This window comes from Psittacula echo (assembly GCF_963264785.1).
Source record: "Psittacula echo genome assembly, chromosome: 11".
NCBI classification, from domain to species: Eukaryota; Metazoa; Chordata; class Aves; order Psittaciformes; family Psittacidae; genus Psittacula; species Psittacula echo.
Genome location: NC_137746.1, coordinates 11,129,974 through 11,148,090, shown reverse-complemented (window position 1 = coordinate 11,148,090; position 18,117 = coordinate 11,129,974). Strand labels below are relative to the sequence as shown.

The following is an 18,117-nucleotide window of genomic DNA, read 5'->3' as shown; positions in this document are numbered from 1 at the left end:
AATGCATGAGCTTGTCTCTGAGTCTTCTACAAGGAAGAGGAGGCAAAAGATGCTTCAGGAAACAATCAGGAAAGGGGAGGGATGGAAAATAAGGCAAATAAAGATGGTACATTAAGGTAGACAGTATGCTTTTGGAAACGGATACCAGGCTTTCTTCATCTGTTGTCCATCACTGGTTTTCTCTGGGCACCTCCATCTGCAGGTGGAGGTCCCTAATAGAAAACACATTTTAAAATACCTTGAATTCTTTCAGCACTCCTGGACATCAGAACTTGAAAACCACAGCTAGCGGCAGCCACAGAACAAGCAGGCACTACACAAGCATGTCTGGCCCAGTTTACAAATCAAGATGCTGCTCACCCCAGCTATGTCTTCTATTCAGAAAGCAATGCATTTGGTAGGGATTCTTTTTACAGGCCATTTGATTTGTGGTGCTCTGGGGATGCTTACAAGCATTTCATCCCATCCATTGGAGCTCTTGGTTAGGTAACTCAAGGTCAGATTTAGGCCACCTCATGTCTATCATCACATTTGTACTGGCTGGAAGAGAAGACGAGAGAGAAATATTGGGATCAAGACTGTAATATGCAGCACAGGGCAGCGACACCTGCATCCAAAACCAAGGCACAGGACAGCCTGGTTCTGCGGACAATGCTGGAATCAGGAGCACACCACCAGCGACATCCCTGCTCCAGCGCTCACTGTGCACGGACACCACCATGGTGTGGGACTGCTCTGCAGTGCCCTGTCAGTCGAGATGTGGCACTTTTCCTACACTGCAGGAAAATAATCACTGAAGGCAGAAACGATCCAGCTGCTGATGGAGCATCTCAGGTCTGCAGTGGGAGTTTCCTCCCATGACAAAATCCCTGACTTTTCTTCCCACTCCAGCAGTGCGAAGGAGCCATAAAGCTGCTGTAATGAGCCTGCTGAAAGTTTTGGCTGGCAGGGGAGAATACCTGAGCAGCACAGCAGAGGTGTGACATGCTCTGTGCCTTCTCCAGTGTCGGGCTAGGATGGGACGTGACTAGAGACTGGGTTCATACTGCTGTCTTCTGACCCCTGGCCCTGAGAATGGCACAGTGAGAAGGTGACACCCAGGCTGGATACCCGGGGCCAGATTTGTTGGATTTTTACTGGACAGGAGGATCGGTTGTCACTTTTTCACCCATCTCCAGTGAAAATCACCTCCACATACTTTCATTTGGTCTTAATGCCTGTCACAGCTGATTTATTTGATCATTGGCAGGGACAGGGTTGTGCTCACTGTGTCTGAACACATAACTTGGGCCACTTAAATCCTTACTTGCCGTTTGCAGATGCACATCGCTTTTCCTTGCATACCAGCTGCTTGCTGTGAGCCAGCTATTCCTCAGCATCTCCCATCCCCAGGAGAAACCCATCCCTGCACAAGGCGTTGGAGACAAGGGAAAGGGGAGCCTGTCAAACAGCCTGCCTTCCCTCTGAGTGCTCAAACAATACCTCCCTTTATCTCTCACCAGCCCTCTCAGTGAATTGAGTGCTTGTTCTGCTTTGGGTGGAAACAGTCCTGCTGCAGTTTGTCACTGGTTCTCTAGCACAGTCCCACTGCATGGCTCAGCCCGGTGAGGTCTAAAGCTACCTGGCACGAGGTGCTCAGTGTGCTGACCGCTCGGGTCGTTTGTGTTTAAACATCATCCCACTGCCTTGTGCCGAGACCTGCCCCACCGCCTGCCTGCCCCCTGCCCGGGCCATCCTCATGAGGTACCAGCTTGCAAGGCCAGGGCTCCCAGCACCAGCTCTGTCAGGTAGGAGAGAATGATTTGAGACAAAAAGCTTTGATGCTGTTTACAGGTAAAAGCAGAATGTTTTTATTTAGTTGGGGTTGTTTGTCCCCTGCTCTTCCTGAAACTGGAAACCCAGTGCAGGAGGTAGCACGGCATAAGGCAGGGGAGGCTGCCTTTAAAAATAACCCAACACTCACCTTCCTGGCCCTAGGGGCATAAATTAGGCTGGCCACTTGCCTTGGACAACTCCCCCAGCGCTGGGAACACGCTGTGCATGCATTGCCGCGCTAATGGCCATCCTTGCTCCCTGGCAAGTCTGTTGCCTACCCTCCCTTCATCCTGCGGCTTCGATCTGCTAAATCAAACCCATACTTGCTGAAAGCAGACAAGGAAAGTACTAACATAGGAGGGAAGAGGCACCAGTCAACTGCCTGCACTGAAATGCAAATCCTGCTGTCATGGCACTATCCAGCCCTGTTTCTTCTCCTTCTGCAGTCCCTTTCTACCTTCTCCTTCCTGTCCCATGGGATCCAGCCTCTTGCTTTCCAACCTGAGTTTCCTACTGTTGCTTGAATCATTGTCGCTCTCAGGACTGATTTCTCATCTCATTTGTTTCTTTGTCATTTTTCACACTCTCCTTTCATTTTGCCTCTGTTCTTTGGTTGCCCTCATCTGTCCTTTCAACCATTCTCCTTAAAGTCCTTTTCTTTCTACCACCAGTCTGTACTGTATTTATGACTTTAGTGGCAAGAGTTAATGAAAGCCTCCTTACAGACACAGGCCCTCAGCAAGCTGCAGTTATCCAAACCTATGCTGTAAGAGTTGGCCCCATCTGGTTTTATCACTATCTTTCCCCTCCTGAGTTTTGCGTGTTAAAGAGAATTCTTAGGCAGAGAAGGAAAACATCCCAAAATCACTCTGTTATAAGCCCTTAGCTTTGCAAATCATATCAGCAAATAAAATCCCCAAAGCTCTGCCATGTCACTGGAGCAAACTGAAATCCTATCCTGCAGCCAAACAAGTGAGTCCAAGTGGCTTGTCCTCAGCAAGGAGGGTTGGAACCAGCCCAGCCTGAGACCAAACCTGAGCCAATGCAGTGCCAGCACCCCCTCTTAGCATCCCTCTAAGGTCCAGGGGGGCCTTGGTAGGGAGAGCTCATCGTGCCCCTAGCGAGCACTTGGGCAGAGCCCCATGCTTCACTTCAGCAATCCTTTCCCCCTTTCTGTCTCTCCTGGCCACCATCCACAAGCCATGCCTCGAAACCACAGCCCCCCAGCCCCATCCCTGCTGCCACAGCACTGTGCCCTGACCTTTCTTTTCTGGGAACAGCACGCACCACTCTCCTTCCATCACTTGACTGCCCTGCAGTGCCAACGGAGGGGCAGCCCGGCTGGAGCAGCCCTGCACCCTGCCCCTCTCCCTGCCTCCTCCTGCCGCCACCAGCCCAGCTTGGTGGCCGCCGTGGTGTCATCACCTCCCGTGCCAGGGAGAAGTGTCCACAACTGTCCCGTACAGTCTGCTAGCAAATGTCAGCTGCACCCTGTGAAGGAGGGGCTGGGGCCGCAGGAGGGACAGCCTGTACATCACTCTGCGGGTAGCGAAGGGGGACGTTCATTCAAGGCTGGGTGACTCCCCTGGAGCAGTTTGCACACTATAAATAGGTACCCTGAGGATCCCCTTTTAAGAAGGGTCTTTCTCTGCAGCAGGGGAGCCCCAGAGGGATGGGGAAGCACACAGCCAGCTTTTCAATAAGATGAACGAATCGTGCTATGCAGTTGGTGAGGAATGGCCTTCTTGTTCTGAGTCACAAAGATCTTTCTGTGGTTCTGCTCTCACTTTTTCTTCCTATGGGTATTCCCCCTACAGCCTCCCTGCTGCCTCAGCTGCTGTGTTGAAGCGATACGAATCAACTCCAATAGGTGTGGATTGCATCTCCAGATTAGTGCCTTCCTCACTACCATATCCTGTAACTCTATATACTTGTACTCTCTAGAGTTGTACCTCAGCTGGATACAGCAGGATCTCCAGGTTTGGATGGGACTTGCCTTCATTGCCTCTCCATAGCCACTGCCACCACCACTGACGTTGCTCATGGCTCCATCTCCTATGGCAGGGAGCGTTGCTAACAATTGTGCAAAACCCTGGCAAGTTCACAAATGACTCCACTGTCATGAAGCTGAAAAGAAGAGGACAACCTGTGCTTGCCAGGGGAAGGCACAGAAGACACGGGAAGGGTGTCTCTGAGCCACAGCACTTCAAAGGGTCGGTGAAAGGCAGAGCAGCACCTACCCCTCCAGCCCAACCATGCAACCATCCCTCTTTTCCTCCCACCTTCCACACCAAAGACCTCTGTGATAGCTACACACTGGCTTTCAAGATCATGCAGAGTGCTGACTGACTGCCCATCACAACCAATTTCACACATTATCTTTCAGCTTACACCATGGTCCGTGGCACTGCAGTCCAGCTCAATAAAAGCACAGGAATGGAAAGACACACAGCCCAATGGAAAGTCTGTGATTGATGGTTTAACCACAGGGGTCTTTGACGTAGAGCAAGCAGAGCGGAAAGAGGTCCTGCTTAAACCAGGCTAACTTAAACAGAGCCTTGCAAGGCGTGGCGCAGGGACAGGAAAGGCACTGTAGTGCCCAGCAGAACCCCTTGGGAAGCCATCCTAAAACCCAGCCTAGGAAGTCAGTGTCTCTCCATATCAAATTGCTAGGCCGATGCAAAGGTGTTTCTCACCCAAGCATGAGAGAATGGTTTCTTTCCTCTTCTTTAGCCACAAAGCTGTTTGTACAGCCCTTCCCACTCAGCAGCTCTGCACTCTAGCATTTGACCTTAACTTGTCCCTATAAAGAGGGTCCCGTGCTCAGCCAGACTCACGTCAAGGCAGAGTATCATAGCAATATCTAGGTTACGGTGAGGTATCACAGAAGATCTACAGTCAAGGCTGATGCGGATTTATCTCAGCATCGTCCCTTGTGAGAGGCTGCCCGCTGTGCTGACACACTTCCTCTCTGAAACCAACAGCAATGTCTTCTTATTTTCATGAGACCTCAGCTGAAGAGAGGGGTGGCAGCCCATACCTGATCCCACCCATTCCCAAGCAGGACACACCAGGTGAGGTGAACGGACAGTAATGAAACATTTGAATATGAGAACAGGTTCCCCAGTGAACAGATACCTGAGCAGCTCCTCCACTCCTGCTCCCCTGTGTATGCATAGATACATCAGGGTTTCCACTGCCTCTGCTACATGCAGGCACTTCCTTTCTCTACCAGCCTATCTCTCACTGAGATGTTTGCTCCCAAGGACAGGCATCAAGGGCTTCTGCTTCAGTTTTCCTCAGGAAAAAACTGCCCCACATTTCCAGACACAAGTCCAATACAATAGGATGGGAATTTCAGGACCCTGCAACCCTATGGGTATTTTGCACTGTTTCTGAAGGCTTCTTCAATGCTGCCTAACTAAACTGCAGCCCACAGGACCTCCATCCAACAGCCACTAACGAATGTAATGTCCTGACAGGCACCCACTGGGGTAAGCACCATCTGACCTGATGCTAGCGAGCTCGGGAGGCAGGAAGAGCAGCATGGCTTTGGGGGTGATAAGAAATGCTTTCAGCAGTGCGGTTCTTGCTTGGGCTGGTGGCTGAAGAATCTCAAGACGAGGGCAGCCCCCACCCAGGGATGAACAAGCATTTCCTTCAGCTGGGGAGAAAAAAGATTAAGGAATCATTTTTCACACTCGCATACACTTAAGAGGAAAAAATATTTACATGAGGGAGCAAGGACTTGGCAGGGGCTCCCCAGAGGCCGTCTGCTGTTTATGCATTTCTCAGGACTGGGCTGGGGCTGTGGAGCTCAGCAGTGGAGCCTGAACCCCCCGAGCTGCTGAGGAGGTGATGAGGGTGGGGAGCTGTGTTCAGACTGTCTCTAGAGCTGGTGGTCGGATATCTTCTTGCCACTGCTCCGGTGCCTACACCTGCAGTGAAGTCGTTTGTGAGACCACAGGTAGCTCTGGCAGCGGCCACCGTGGCTTCCTAATGCCTTTCCTTTGCATGACTGCAGGACCAGAGCCAGGAGAGGGTGCTGGGAGCATCAGAGCCACAAATGTGCTGGGAAGCAGGGACTGGGCTATAAGCATCTTTTAGGACCAAGCATCTTTCCAAGGTGGGATGTGAAATGTTCTCCAGTCCTGTTTTAAAACAGAGATGGGGGAGCTGGATGGCAACTGAGATCTGATGCTGAAGATCTGACGATCTGATGTATTCCTTCATCAGGACCCCTGCAGTCAGCAATGGCTTCTGTTTCTAGCTCGGGCTTCTATCCCTTGAAAGCACAAAGTTACAAACCTATAAATTACTATAATTTGGGCATCTGCTGTGTTTTGGAAGTGCCTGGTGCAATCCCTCCCTGTCCAAGCTGTACAGTGACTCCGTGCTGCTGCTTCTGGAAAGGAGAAGCTTCGAAACATGCAGGGCATACGCTGGCCTCTGCTGCCAAGACTTTCATCATGGTCTTAAGTGGCATAAAGAATGCAAAATACTTGTCATTGCAACATGCTGGGCTGGGATCCTACTTTACATTAACCGTGCTCTTTCTTCGCCCCCACCTGAAGCAGTAAGAGGTGCACCAGGACAACCAGGCTGGGCAACAGGTAACAGAGAACTGGGCAGGAGACTAGGATACTTTTCCGAAGACACCCCCCAGAAGCTTTTATAATGCCAACAGGAGATAAAACAACCTGGCACAGACAGCAGTGACCTACCACACTGTGCTCCTGATATACCCCTGTTCCTGCAGGGCAATTCACACCTGCTTTCAGCCCAAGCTGCAAACCAGCAGCTGGAGAAGCTACAGCACAGGGTGCAGGAGTCCTGCAGAGGTGTGTGGAGTTCATCCTGAGCAAGGTAAGACCTTGCTTCGAAAGCCAAGGGGGAGCAGAGCCATCATTCACTCCTTTCTGCTGCAATGCCAGTGCTGTGGCTTGCTTCTGGGCCAGAACAGAGCACTGACAGCACCGGGCTTTGCAGACAAGCCCTGCACGCATTGTGCAGTGTTTCATGTTTCCCCTCCCAACAGTCTCCATACCAGACATCTGTGTTTCCTCCCAGTCCCAGGGAATGCTGGCACTGGAGACCAGCAACAGAGGATTAAAGCCCACAGCTGTACTGGTCCATGCCTCTGCAGCAGCCCTGCTCTGCATTGGCAGCGCAGGAACCATCCCAAGTCTGCCACTGTTTGAAGTCCAAACAAGCAGAAAAGCAGGTGGATGTTTAAAAACCACTTTATCTACAAGCCCTGGCATAAATGATGAAAACCAGAGAGGCCCTTATACGGCGAGGTGCTGAGCGTCCACATCCTGCTCACCACTTCCAGGGCAGAATGAACAGAAACCTCATCCATTGTGTGCACCTCCCCATTGGCACCATTCAGGTGTTGGCTTTCTTTAACGAGCCCTGAAGGATTCACTGGGAGAATCTTTGAAAGTATGGTGGAAATACAGCCAGCAAACAGCTTTCAGCAAGGACACCTGACTACAAACGTAACGTAAGTACTCTTTATTTAACCCAATAGGGCCTGCAATAAACACTCAAGCTTTTGAACTTAGAGATCTTCATCTACGCGTCTATCTATCTAGCACAACAACATCTTCCAATTTCCCTGTTTATAAACAGATCTGTATGGTGCTCTATACAGATAATGGAGATATAGATACATACAATACCTAAATATATATGCACTTGTGCAGAAGTGACCTTACCAAGGACAGTAAACAAGTAAATATTTCCCAGCCCACTCTCACTGGCGCTGGCAATATTGCACTGAAATTCAGTTGTATGCTCCTGCCATTGGGAGGGTAAGAAAACAGGAGAAAAAGTGAAATTGAATGGGTGGAGAATCATCAAATCCACTTTTTTCATTGCAAAGATTGTAAGGGCTCAATACCACCTGAAATCCTCTGATTCAGCACTCTCACACACAGCAATTCCAGCACACACCCACTGCTAAATCCAGGGGAATCAGCGTTGTGTCCTGCTCTTACAACACTTATCAGAAGAGATAACCTCCTTCCCGATCTGTGTGAACTCCAGCTTCCAGCGTGCGCTGCTCTGTCTAGACCCAGGCTGTGTCACTAAAACCCTGGGGAAGCATCTGTGCTCCCAGCCAAGCTGGATGTACCTTGCTCTGTGTCAGGCAAAACAAGCCTCAGTCCTTTGGCCAAGGGTGCAAGAGGGAGCAGTTGTACCACAGGGTCTGCCCATACCACCAGCAGCAGCTTGAGGAACAGCCATAGTGCATTTCCCAGGAGGCAGTGATGGGTGAAATACTGGTGCTCTACTCGGCAGTGGGACAAGCAGCACCAACAGGTTGCCATGAGTGCCCCATGCAGCTGATCACCCCACAGGAACGTGTCTGGTACGAGGGTGTAGCTGCCCCAGCTGCCAAATGACTGTGTCCTCACAGCTCGGGATGTGTGTTCATTGCAAAATGTTCTCTGTGCCCCTAGGTAGAAAGGTTATAGCTAATGCCTGCTTTCAAAACAGCTCCAATAAAAGAATAACAAGGGGAAGAAGTGTTCGGGTTGCTGGGTTCAAGTCTCGGAAAGAGACAAGCTTTTATGTCAAGAGACTTGATGGGGCACAGGGAAGAGATGTGAAAAAGTGGCTGTGGTTCTACTTGTGGGCCTGAGAAACCAAGCACAAGTGTAAAAACAGCAATGAAAGGAACCTTAATCCTTGCAAAACACTCATCTTGGGGGGCCTGGGGTCACAGCACCTCTCTGCTGAGAATAACACCCAAGGCCACAGGGGCTTTTCAAAACATCCCTTGCTCATCTGAACCTCAAGAACCACTCTGGGTACCACACACATTGCAAACCCCAAGTGCAAGCACCGATACTGCTCTTAGATGCTAGCAAAAGCTGTGGGTCAGCTATGTATGTAGTATGAGGTGCTTTACCAGGGCTGGATGCTTACACAGAGGCAGCTGGGGAGGGGGAAGACTGGGGTGATGCTGGTGAGAGGAGCAGCAGGCACCTTCCCTGCTCCCCCTTCCATCCCAGGGACACAGCCAGGCACTGCCATGGTCAGCCAGGAAACCTTTGCTTCCCTGCTGCTTTTGGAAGGGTGGCACTTGCTATCTGCTGAACAGAAAGCAGAGCAGGGAACGTGCGAGCCCAGCCATCCTCCTCCCCCCTGCCAGAGGAATGAACGTGCTCATAAACCCATCTCCTTGGGAAACGGATTCATCATACCAGTGAAAACAAACCCTTGGAGGCAGAGGACAGGCAAAGGGAGGGGACAAAAGCAAAGCCTTTCCCTTGGCCAGTGCTGGTGTTTGAGACTCCTGGCAGCTGGAGCACTGTAATTAAAGGCATAGGAGCAGCAGTCCCCATGTGCCGAAAGACGAGCAGCAGGGAAGAAGACTGGCTTTGATGAACAGAGACATGTTGGCTGGAGCTCAGGGAAAAAAGGAGAGTTTATGATCTTTGGAAGAAGGGGCAGGCAACTCAGGAGGACTGCAAGGATGTCGTGAGGTTATGAAGGGAGAAAATCAGAGGGGCCAAAGCCCAGCTAGAACTTCATCTAGATGCTTAATGCTTTCTTTGCCTCAGTCTTTAATAGCAAGAACAGTTGTTCTTGGGGTACCCAGCCCCTGAGCTGTAAGACAGGGACAAGGAGCAGAAGGAAGTCCCCATAACCCAAGAGGAAATGATCAGTGACCTGCTGCTACACCAGACAAACACACAAGTCTCTGGGGCTGGATGGGATTCACCCAAGGGGACTGAGGGACTCATCAAGCCACTTTCCATCATTCATCATCAGTCCTGGCTAACTGGGGAGGTTCCAGCTGACTAGAAATTGGCAAATGTGATGCCCATCTACAAGAAGGGCTGGAAGAAGGATCCAGGGAACTGCAGGCTTGTCAGTCTCAGAGGGCCAAGGCCATTGGTATGAGGTTCAACAAGGCCAAGGCCATTGGTATGAGGTTCAACAAAGCTCAGCGCCATGTCTTGCCTTTGGGTCATAACAACCCCATGCAACATTACGGAGTTGGGGAAGAGTGGCTGGAAAGCTGCCAGTCAGAAAAGGACCTGGGGTGAATAGCTGGGTGATATGAGCAGCTTGTACCCAGGTGGCCAAGAAGTCCAACAGCATCCTGGCCTGTATCAGCAGTAGGGTGGCCAGCAGGACTAAGGAAGTGGTTGTCCTCCTGTGCTCAGCACTGGTGAGGCTGCATCTCAAATCCTGTGTTCAGTTTTGGGCCCATGACTACAGGAAAGACGTTGAGGTGCTGGAGTGGGTCCCGAGAAGGGCAACAAAGCTGGGGAAGGGTCTGGAGCACAAGTCTGATGAGGAACGGCTGAGGGACTGGGGGGGAGAGGGGTTTAGCCTGGAGAAAAGGAGGCTCAGGGGGACCTCATTGCTCTTCTCTACAGCTACCTGAAAGGAGGCTGTAGCAAGGTGGGAGTTCGTCTCTTCTCCCAAGTAACAAGTAATAGAACAAGAGGAAATGGCCTCAAGCTGTGCCAGAGAGGGTTTAGACTGGATATTAGCCAAAAATTCTTCACCAAGAGTTGTCAAGCACTGGATCAGGCTGCCCAGGGAAGTGGTGTAGTCACCATCCCTGGAGGTATTTAAAACACATGTAGACGAGGCACCTGGGGACATGATTTAGTGATGGACTTGACAGCGTTGGGTTAGCAGTTGGACTTGATGATCTTAAAGGTCTTTTCCAACCTGAATGATTCTATGAGTACATACCAGAAGGGCACGAGATGCTGGGAGGCAGATTGCAGCCTGATGTTTACTCCTGGACAGCGCTGTCAATACCTTCCCCTCTATGGCAAAAAACACGTCCCTTATAGTAAGTAAATACATAAATAAGCCCTTTGAAAAGCTCAGTGGCTGTGACGTGGGAGAGCTGAAGAGCACGCTGTGTGCCTGCTCACACATCTGCTCCCTTTCCAGAGAAGCCAGGCTCTCTTCCTACCCTACTAAACCCTGGCCTATTTTCAAACATTCGGGTACATTTGGTAACTTAAGTCTCTCCCGTCCCTCTCCACTGTACCCGCTGTACCCGCTGCCCCAGCAGTGTCCTTTGGCAGGGTCTCCCCTTCACCTGAACCACAGGGGAGGCCACAGGCATGGACCTGGCTTCACCGGTGAGGCTGGGGCTGGCACACCCTGACACTCCCCGGCAGCGGGATATGCAGTGATGTGCAGTGCTGCACATGATGAATTGCTGAGCAGTTTGGGATATGAGGTGCTTTGGGAATGGCCAGTCCTGAAGATGTGCTGAAGTTATGCTCCCAGGTGGGGGGGTCTGCATCCAGACCCTGCTCCCTCTGCCAGCTCCCCTTGCACTTCTACACCTCCCCAGTGCCGGAGCAAGCAGGTTATATTTCAAGGCCTGGCTTTCCAGAAAGCAAAAGCTCTCCAGGAATGCTCTCAGGAAGGGAAGGACCAACATAACTCAGCAGTCTCAGTACTCTGCCTGTTTTGGAGGACAAAGCAAAGACAGCCCCTGATGTGAAAGCTACAGCTGCCCGAATCACAAGCAGGACGTATGGCGAGGTCAATATTTTGTAACAACACAAATGCTGCATTCGTGACGCTCCTCTTGCCTTTAAAAACAATAACAATCTGTTTGGCCAAAGTGGCTAAAAGCAGGGAATGTACTGCAGAGCTCCAGTTACTTATACACATTGACACCAGGCTGGACCGTATCCCACCCATGATCCATTCACCTTTGTGGCAGTGGTGTAAGGTACAAACCAGCAGCATAGAAGGTAGCCAGCTCAGTTTGCTATGATAATTTGGTATTTGATCACAATGATTCTTCTTAAATTAAGTCACCGCTGTGTGTTTCTTCAGATACATTTAACCTGAGCCAACTGTCTGCTCAGGTAAAATCCTAAGTACCCTAAATCAACTTAAGCAGCTATTGTCCTGACTTCAATGCTCCATTTTTTAATGCCTATAAAACTACCTTTTTATTATCAAGTGTGCAAACAGGCCAAAGGATTCCTTACACAGCTTTTCTTTTTCAACCATGGAACAGGAAAGGTTTGTCAAGTTCAGCTTTTTTTCCTCAATATTACCCCCTTTCCATTCCCTCTGCCCCCAGAACTGTGCAGCTCATAGTTCATCAATTTTACTAATATTGCCATAGAGGGAAGAAATCAGTTCTTCAGCACTCAGAATTCATTGCAAGCCTGAGATTTCCTAACAGCGTAGCTGAGCATGGCAGTACCGAGGTCAATTGCACAGTGCCAACAGCCTGTCTCCTGTTACTGCCACATCCATGTACTCTGGATGCTGCAGTGGTTCTGCAATTAAGACACTTGCTCATCTCTCAGCTTTGGCTACATACAGCCACAACATCTGAGGCAGGAACACAGCCAGCCAAGCAAATAGAGCAATTATTTGGACAACAAGTCCTGGTCCACAACATATGCTGCTGAAATGCAAATAATTAGTAACGGTAAGAACACAGACAGCAACTGAAATGTGGACACTGGATTTCTTTGTGCCCCAGTCTATGAGGAGAGCTTGGCTGCTGAACCTGCCAGAGGCTGGTGTGACCCCCAGTCATGAGCTGTCACTGTGGGACACCCTTTCTCTCTGTGCCCTTGCTACCTGCCAACCTACACTGCCCCTGGGTGCTGCAAAACACAGCAAGTGACTGACAGCAACCGGCAAGGTTCAAAACAGAGGAGACATTGATCACTACAATCAAGAGGTTAATTTTTACTTCCCCCTGAACACTACATACGAATCATGGCCCGTTCCAAGCTAAAGTGCATCTCTGTGTACCTCCATCACAGCACACACAGCATTCCAGTCCTTGTGCAGTAGGAAGCAAACAGTACCTGACTGCAGGTCTGGTCCTGCGCTGTGTCTCCCATGCTCCAACAGCCTGTTAATGTTTATCTGAGGAGCACATGTTTTTGCTGACCTGAGGCCTCACACACCACACCGTGCCATCACACCTTCCTCTGCCCCTGTGGCTCACACTCAGAGGAGTTCAGGCACTGCCAACAACCCCACTAAGGCACGAGGTGAGGGCATGGGCAGGAGTGGGTGTCAAAGGAGGCAGCAAGAGGCAGGAAGGAAGGGCTCTCAGGCACATTCCCTCTATAGTGCTGAGCTGGAAAGGCAAGCGGAGCTGAACCAGCACCCATCACAGGGCTAGAGGAGGAGAGGGCTCTTACAGCTGTTCCTCCTTCCCAACACTCTTTCCAGGCACCATCAGGACCTCTTTGGGAAAAAAAAAGAAGGGAGAACAAGCAGTTTCCAGAACCCAGCCCCACAAAAGCCAGGTGGGGTTTTACTATGAGGGGTGTGAGAGCTGCCCTGCACCTTGCAGCAGCCGCAGCAGAGACCAGCAGCAACACCCCACGCACACTGCCATTCCGGAGGGGGTCTGCTCCAGCCCTCCCTGGGGCGGCCCCTTTCAGCATCATCGCTTGGGGCAAGTCCTTCTCAGAGCAGCCAAGAGAGCCTGGGCCACTCGGGAACTGCACAGAGGTATTGGTAGCCAGAATCCCTTCTCCATCCCCACCTCTCAGCTTCTGGTCTCCCCAGGAGGGTGCCTGCTGCTTCCTTGCAGCTCTGCCCCAAAGCCCCTCTGCCGCCTGCAGCGGGGGGTACCAGCCCTGGGGACTCGGCTCACCCCACCGTATTTACAAAACCAGCTCTTTCCCCAGGACCCAGCGACTCCCAGATACCTCATACCGACTACAGCACGGCCCCAGCAGCAACGCAGGAACACCGCCCCCCCCCACAAGCGCGCCGCAGGGCAAGCGTGTGGAAATGCGGGGGGAAGAAGGGGAGTGAAGGGGATGCTCATACAGACGGTGCCTGAGCATCCATCCCTCTGCGGGACACCAAAGCCCCGTGTGTCCCGTGAGCACTGTTTCCCCCCAACCACTCCCGGTTGTTTCTGAGAAGATCCCGCACTTGCACACCCCCCCGGCCCTCGGGTCCAGCCTTTCACATGGCAGCCCTGGGTGCAGGGAAGGGAGAAGCTCCATTCCCTTCGCCCCGATCGCTGCTTCCCTCCCGAGAGAACAACCCCATGGCAGCAGTGCCCCTGCCGTGCAGGGTCACTGTCCCCGTCTCCACTGCCGTACCCTCCGGTGCAGTTCGGCACCTGCCCGCCCGTGTCTCCCCGCTGACAGCCCTGGGCGGCCGCCGCCAGCCCGGGAGCAAACAGCAAAGCCTGCGCAGGGGAAACCCTCCTCAAACCGACTGACCCCCGGCCGTCCCGCGGCCGGAGCTGCGCTGCCAGCCTCGGAAAACAAACCCTCCTCCTGTCCCACCTCCTCCCTTCCCACCTCCTCGAGCTCGCTGTCATTGGAGACTTGTGCTTAAACAAACCGGGCAGTTTAAAAGCTTTGGTTGGAGCCTCAACGAAAGAACGGTTTGTAGCAGCATTTCACCCGACCTCCTTCCCAGCATCGCATTCCTGAGTCCCACAGTCACACTATCACATTCTGGGCAAACAGTCTATCTATTTCTATTATTATTATTTCAGCAGAAAGTCCTATAGCACTTGGCAAGGAAAGCATTCCTTCTTTTGGGGCGTTGTTTAAACTTCCCCACCGACGGCAGCTGCAGCGGATCCGACACAGCCCCACCGAGCAGCGCTAGCCCCGCTCCTAGCATCCCTTCTCGGGGGGGGATGTCACCAAGTGCTATCTCCGCGCTGTCCCCTGGGCTGGACAACACCGGCACCACCGCCCGAGGCTGCCCTTCTGCCCGGGGAAGGCGTTCCACGGCCACTGGCTGGGTTATAGCAAGGAACCTGGAAGGCTCCGGCAGGGGACCCGACTCCGATGTCCCCGAGCGGGGCGTGCAGCCGGGCCCTGCTCCCGCCACCGGCCCCTACAGTAAGGTCAAGTTCAAGACCGGCCACTGCCAGGAAGTTCCTCCAAGGACGAGCTTTCTGCACAGCCTCAAATACCAGCACCTCCTCACCACCCCCACCCCACCCACACTCGCTCCGCACGGTACCTTTGCAGTGCAAAAACTCCTCGGGGTGCGGGAAGGAGCCCTCCTCGCACAGCAGCTCGCAGGTTTTATCCGATGTCAAGGGGTAGCCGTTGTCCTCCTCGTTGTAGTCGCTCTTGCCGTTGCTGTTGGAGTAGCCGTTGGCATACATCTTCAGGGCGGACCTGCGGAGGCACAGGAGCTCCTGGAAGGCATACCTGAAGTCAGGGCTCCGGCAGTAGATCAGAGGGTTGAAGGCAGAGTTGACATAACCCAGCCAGTTCAAGAGGATGTACACGTACTTAGGTATGATGTCGTCCTGGATAACGTGCACGATGTTGACGATGAAGAAAGGCAGCCAGCACAGAGTGAAGGTGCCCATGATGATGCCCAGGGTCTTGAGGGCCTTGTGCTCCTTCAAGAAGAACTTGGAGGAACGGCGGTGTCCAGCTCCCCCTTTCTGCTCCTGCTCCTTGTTCTGGGTGTGAAACCTTCCCTCGCTCCTGTCTATCTTCTGCAACTGCTTCTTGGCCACCTGGAAGACTCTGGCATACACGAATACCATGACCACGAGCGGCAGGTAGAAGGAGATGATGGAGGAGGCAATGGCATAGGCTTGGTTGGTGAAGAAGTCACAACACGTGTCTTTCTCGTAGCACAGGATGGCCTCGTCACGGTCTGCCCGGTACCAATGCATTTGGATAGGCAAGAAGGAGGTGAGGGCAGAGACCACCCACACCACAAGGATGACCACACGTGCCTTGCTCTTGGTCAGCAGGCTCTGATACTTGAAAGGGGAGGTGATGGCAAAGTACCGGTCCACGGCAATGACACAGAGAGTCTCAATGCTGGCTGTGACACAGAGCACGTCCAAGGAGGTCCAGAACTCACACCAGAAGTTCCCAAACTTCCACATCTCCATGATGATGTGGCAGGCGCCGAAGGGCACCACGGCCAGCCCCATCACCAGGTCGGCGCAGGCCAGTGAGGTGATGAAGTAGTTGGTGACAGTCTGCAAACGCTGGAACCGGGCGATGGCGGTGATCACCAGCACGTTCCCGAAGACGATGGCCAGCACGATCACCGACATGAGAATCCCCATGCCCACCATCCACACGTCCCGCGACAGCGTGGGGTCAGCGGCGCTCTGGTTCGCGCTCACGTTGCCGCCGGGCAGCTCAGTGCCTGCCACCCCCATGGCCCCGCAGCAAACCCTCTAGGCAGGCGGCGGGGGCTCGCCTTTGCCTAGAACTGCTCCGCGGCAGCGCCGCGCTGGGCGCCGCGCATACGGGACCGCAGGCGCGGGGCCGGCTGGGCACGGGGGTACTGCCGCCGAGCGCGCCTGGGACCGCACCGCACCGCACCGCACCGCACCGCTCCCCACTGTTCGTGCGCGTCCCGTCCCGTCGCAGCGGCAGCGCGCCCGCCCCACTCCCCCAGCCCGTTAGGCGCCGCGGAGCTTATAGCGACACCCGCCGTGACATCACCGCCACACAGCCAATGGCGGCCCGCGCCGCTCCACGCGCGCACCTCGCACTCCCCTCTCCGTACCCCTCCGCACCCCGCCCGCCCGCCGCACGCGTGTCCCCCAGCCCCGGGGTGCCCCCATGTCTCGCACCCCTGCACTCCGTGTGCCCCTGCCCCGCGGTGCCTCCAGCACACATGGCACTAAGGAAATCCTCAGGACGCAGGTGCTGGCGTTGGAGCCTGCCTTGCCCGAGAGCCCCCATCCTCACCGGTGACACTTTGATGCCAGAGAGGGACTCTTCCTTAGGAACTGTAGTGATAGGACAAAGGGTGATGGATTCAAACTTAAACAGGGTAGATTTAGATAACACATTAGGCAGAAGTTCTTCCCTGTAAGGGTGGTGAGGCAATGGCACAGGATGCCAGGAGAAGCTGTGGCTGCCCCCATCCTTGGCAGTGTTCAAGGCCAGGCTGGATGGAGCTTGGAGCAACCTGCTCTGGTGGAAGGTGTCCCTGCCCATGGCAGGGGGTTGGAACTGGTTCATTCCAACCCAAACCATTCCATGATTCTATACAACCCCGGTGTCTGGCCTTGCCAGCGCCAAGCCCAGCACCATGGCTGTGGTTCACTCCCAGTACAGCCCGTTGGCACACAGGCACCCAGGGTGGTGGAATGCATCCAAGTGCTGGAGCTGCAGTCCAGCCCCAGAATCCAGAGCTGGTGAAAGGCACAAACACCCTCGGCTGCCCCAGGAGGCAGGCAGGGAGGCTGTGCCACTGCCACACACCACGGTCCCCCATGCTGCAGCCAGGCATGTGGCTAGCCCTGGACACTATCAGTCACAAGTATTTCCCTCCAAAGCAAACAGATTTGCTAAATAAGGACTAAGGAATCCTGGAAACTTCCTTTTAGCCTAACAGGAGATAACGCTGCTCCTGGAGTTTCAGTTCTGCCCATTGCTCTGTACTGACGCTGTCCAGCCTAGTGCTGCTTTCCCACAGAGATCTATCATGCTGCCCGCAGGCCCCAGGGTCTTGTGGAGGTGACAGCGAAGCCTGAAGGCTGTAGTACTAAAATGGCCCTGGGTCACAGGAAGGGAGAACAGAAAGAACTGCTTTTGCCCAGATTTACCTCCACACCTCCGGCTGCATCAGGAGTGTCTTGTTGGGTGCTGCACTATGTCCCTCCTATGACAGAAGCAGTGGAGGACTCCTGCCTTCACTAGCAATTAAAGAGTTGCTAATGTTAAATCTCATTTGAAACACATCGGCTGCTGGAGCCCCATGGGGTTCACAACTCTGCCTTGTTTCTCCTGGACAGCAAAACCACAGCCTTCACCCTGCCAGCCCCGTGCCACAGCCCGCTGGGTGTCCGTGTCGCACCCGCCTGTGCCTGGCTATTTATAGAGGAGCTGAGTGTACGGGGAGGAAGCTTTGTGGTTTAAACAGAGGGGCAAATGAGGTGCTGGAATCAGGAAGTGAGATGAAAGGCAGTTCAGCCGTACCAGGTTTCTGTCTAGGCAGGGATATTCCCTAACCAGTGGCTTCCCCGTGCTGTTTCCACACTCTGCACACTTCAGAGGTTTTAAAAATGAAGAGATGTGAACAAAAGAGCCATGGGGCACAAAAACGAGAGGATGCGGGCACTCATGTTGTCCTCAGCTCCCTGTTTCCCCTTCCTTTGTCGGAGCTGATCAGGAGGCTCTAGAAAGTGTTCAGGGTAAGTTTCTGGTAATAACCTGACGAGTTTGCTGTGAAGTTTCCCGTGGGTTATGCGAACATGAGAATACTCCGACACCAAATCAAAGAGTTCAAAAAGCATTAGGTCCCCTACCCTAACAGCCATACAAATGTTTCTCCTTGCATGAAGCACTGAGC

At 53.0% G+C, this 18,117-nt stretch overlaps 1 protein-coding gene across 1 annotated transcript in view; it reads right to left on the bottom strand.

Moving 5' to 3' along the window:
• The window catches only part of ADRB2 (adrenoceptor beta 2), a gene marked incomplete at both ends in the record, with an annotated part of 30,174 nt that extends 14,204 nt beyond the window's left edge, over nucleotides 1-15,970 (bottom strand). Inside the window, one exon of the mRNA XM_080626898.1 lies at nucleotides 14,797-15,970. Within this exon, the coding sequence (XP_080483024.1) occupies nucleotides 14,797-15,970 (1,174 nt within the window). The remainder of the gene's footprint in view (nucleotides 1-14,796) is intronic.
• Nucleotides 15,971-18,117: the final 2,147 nt, after the last annotated feature.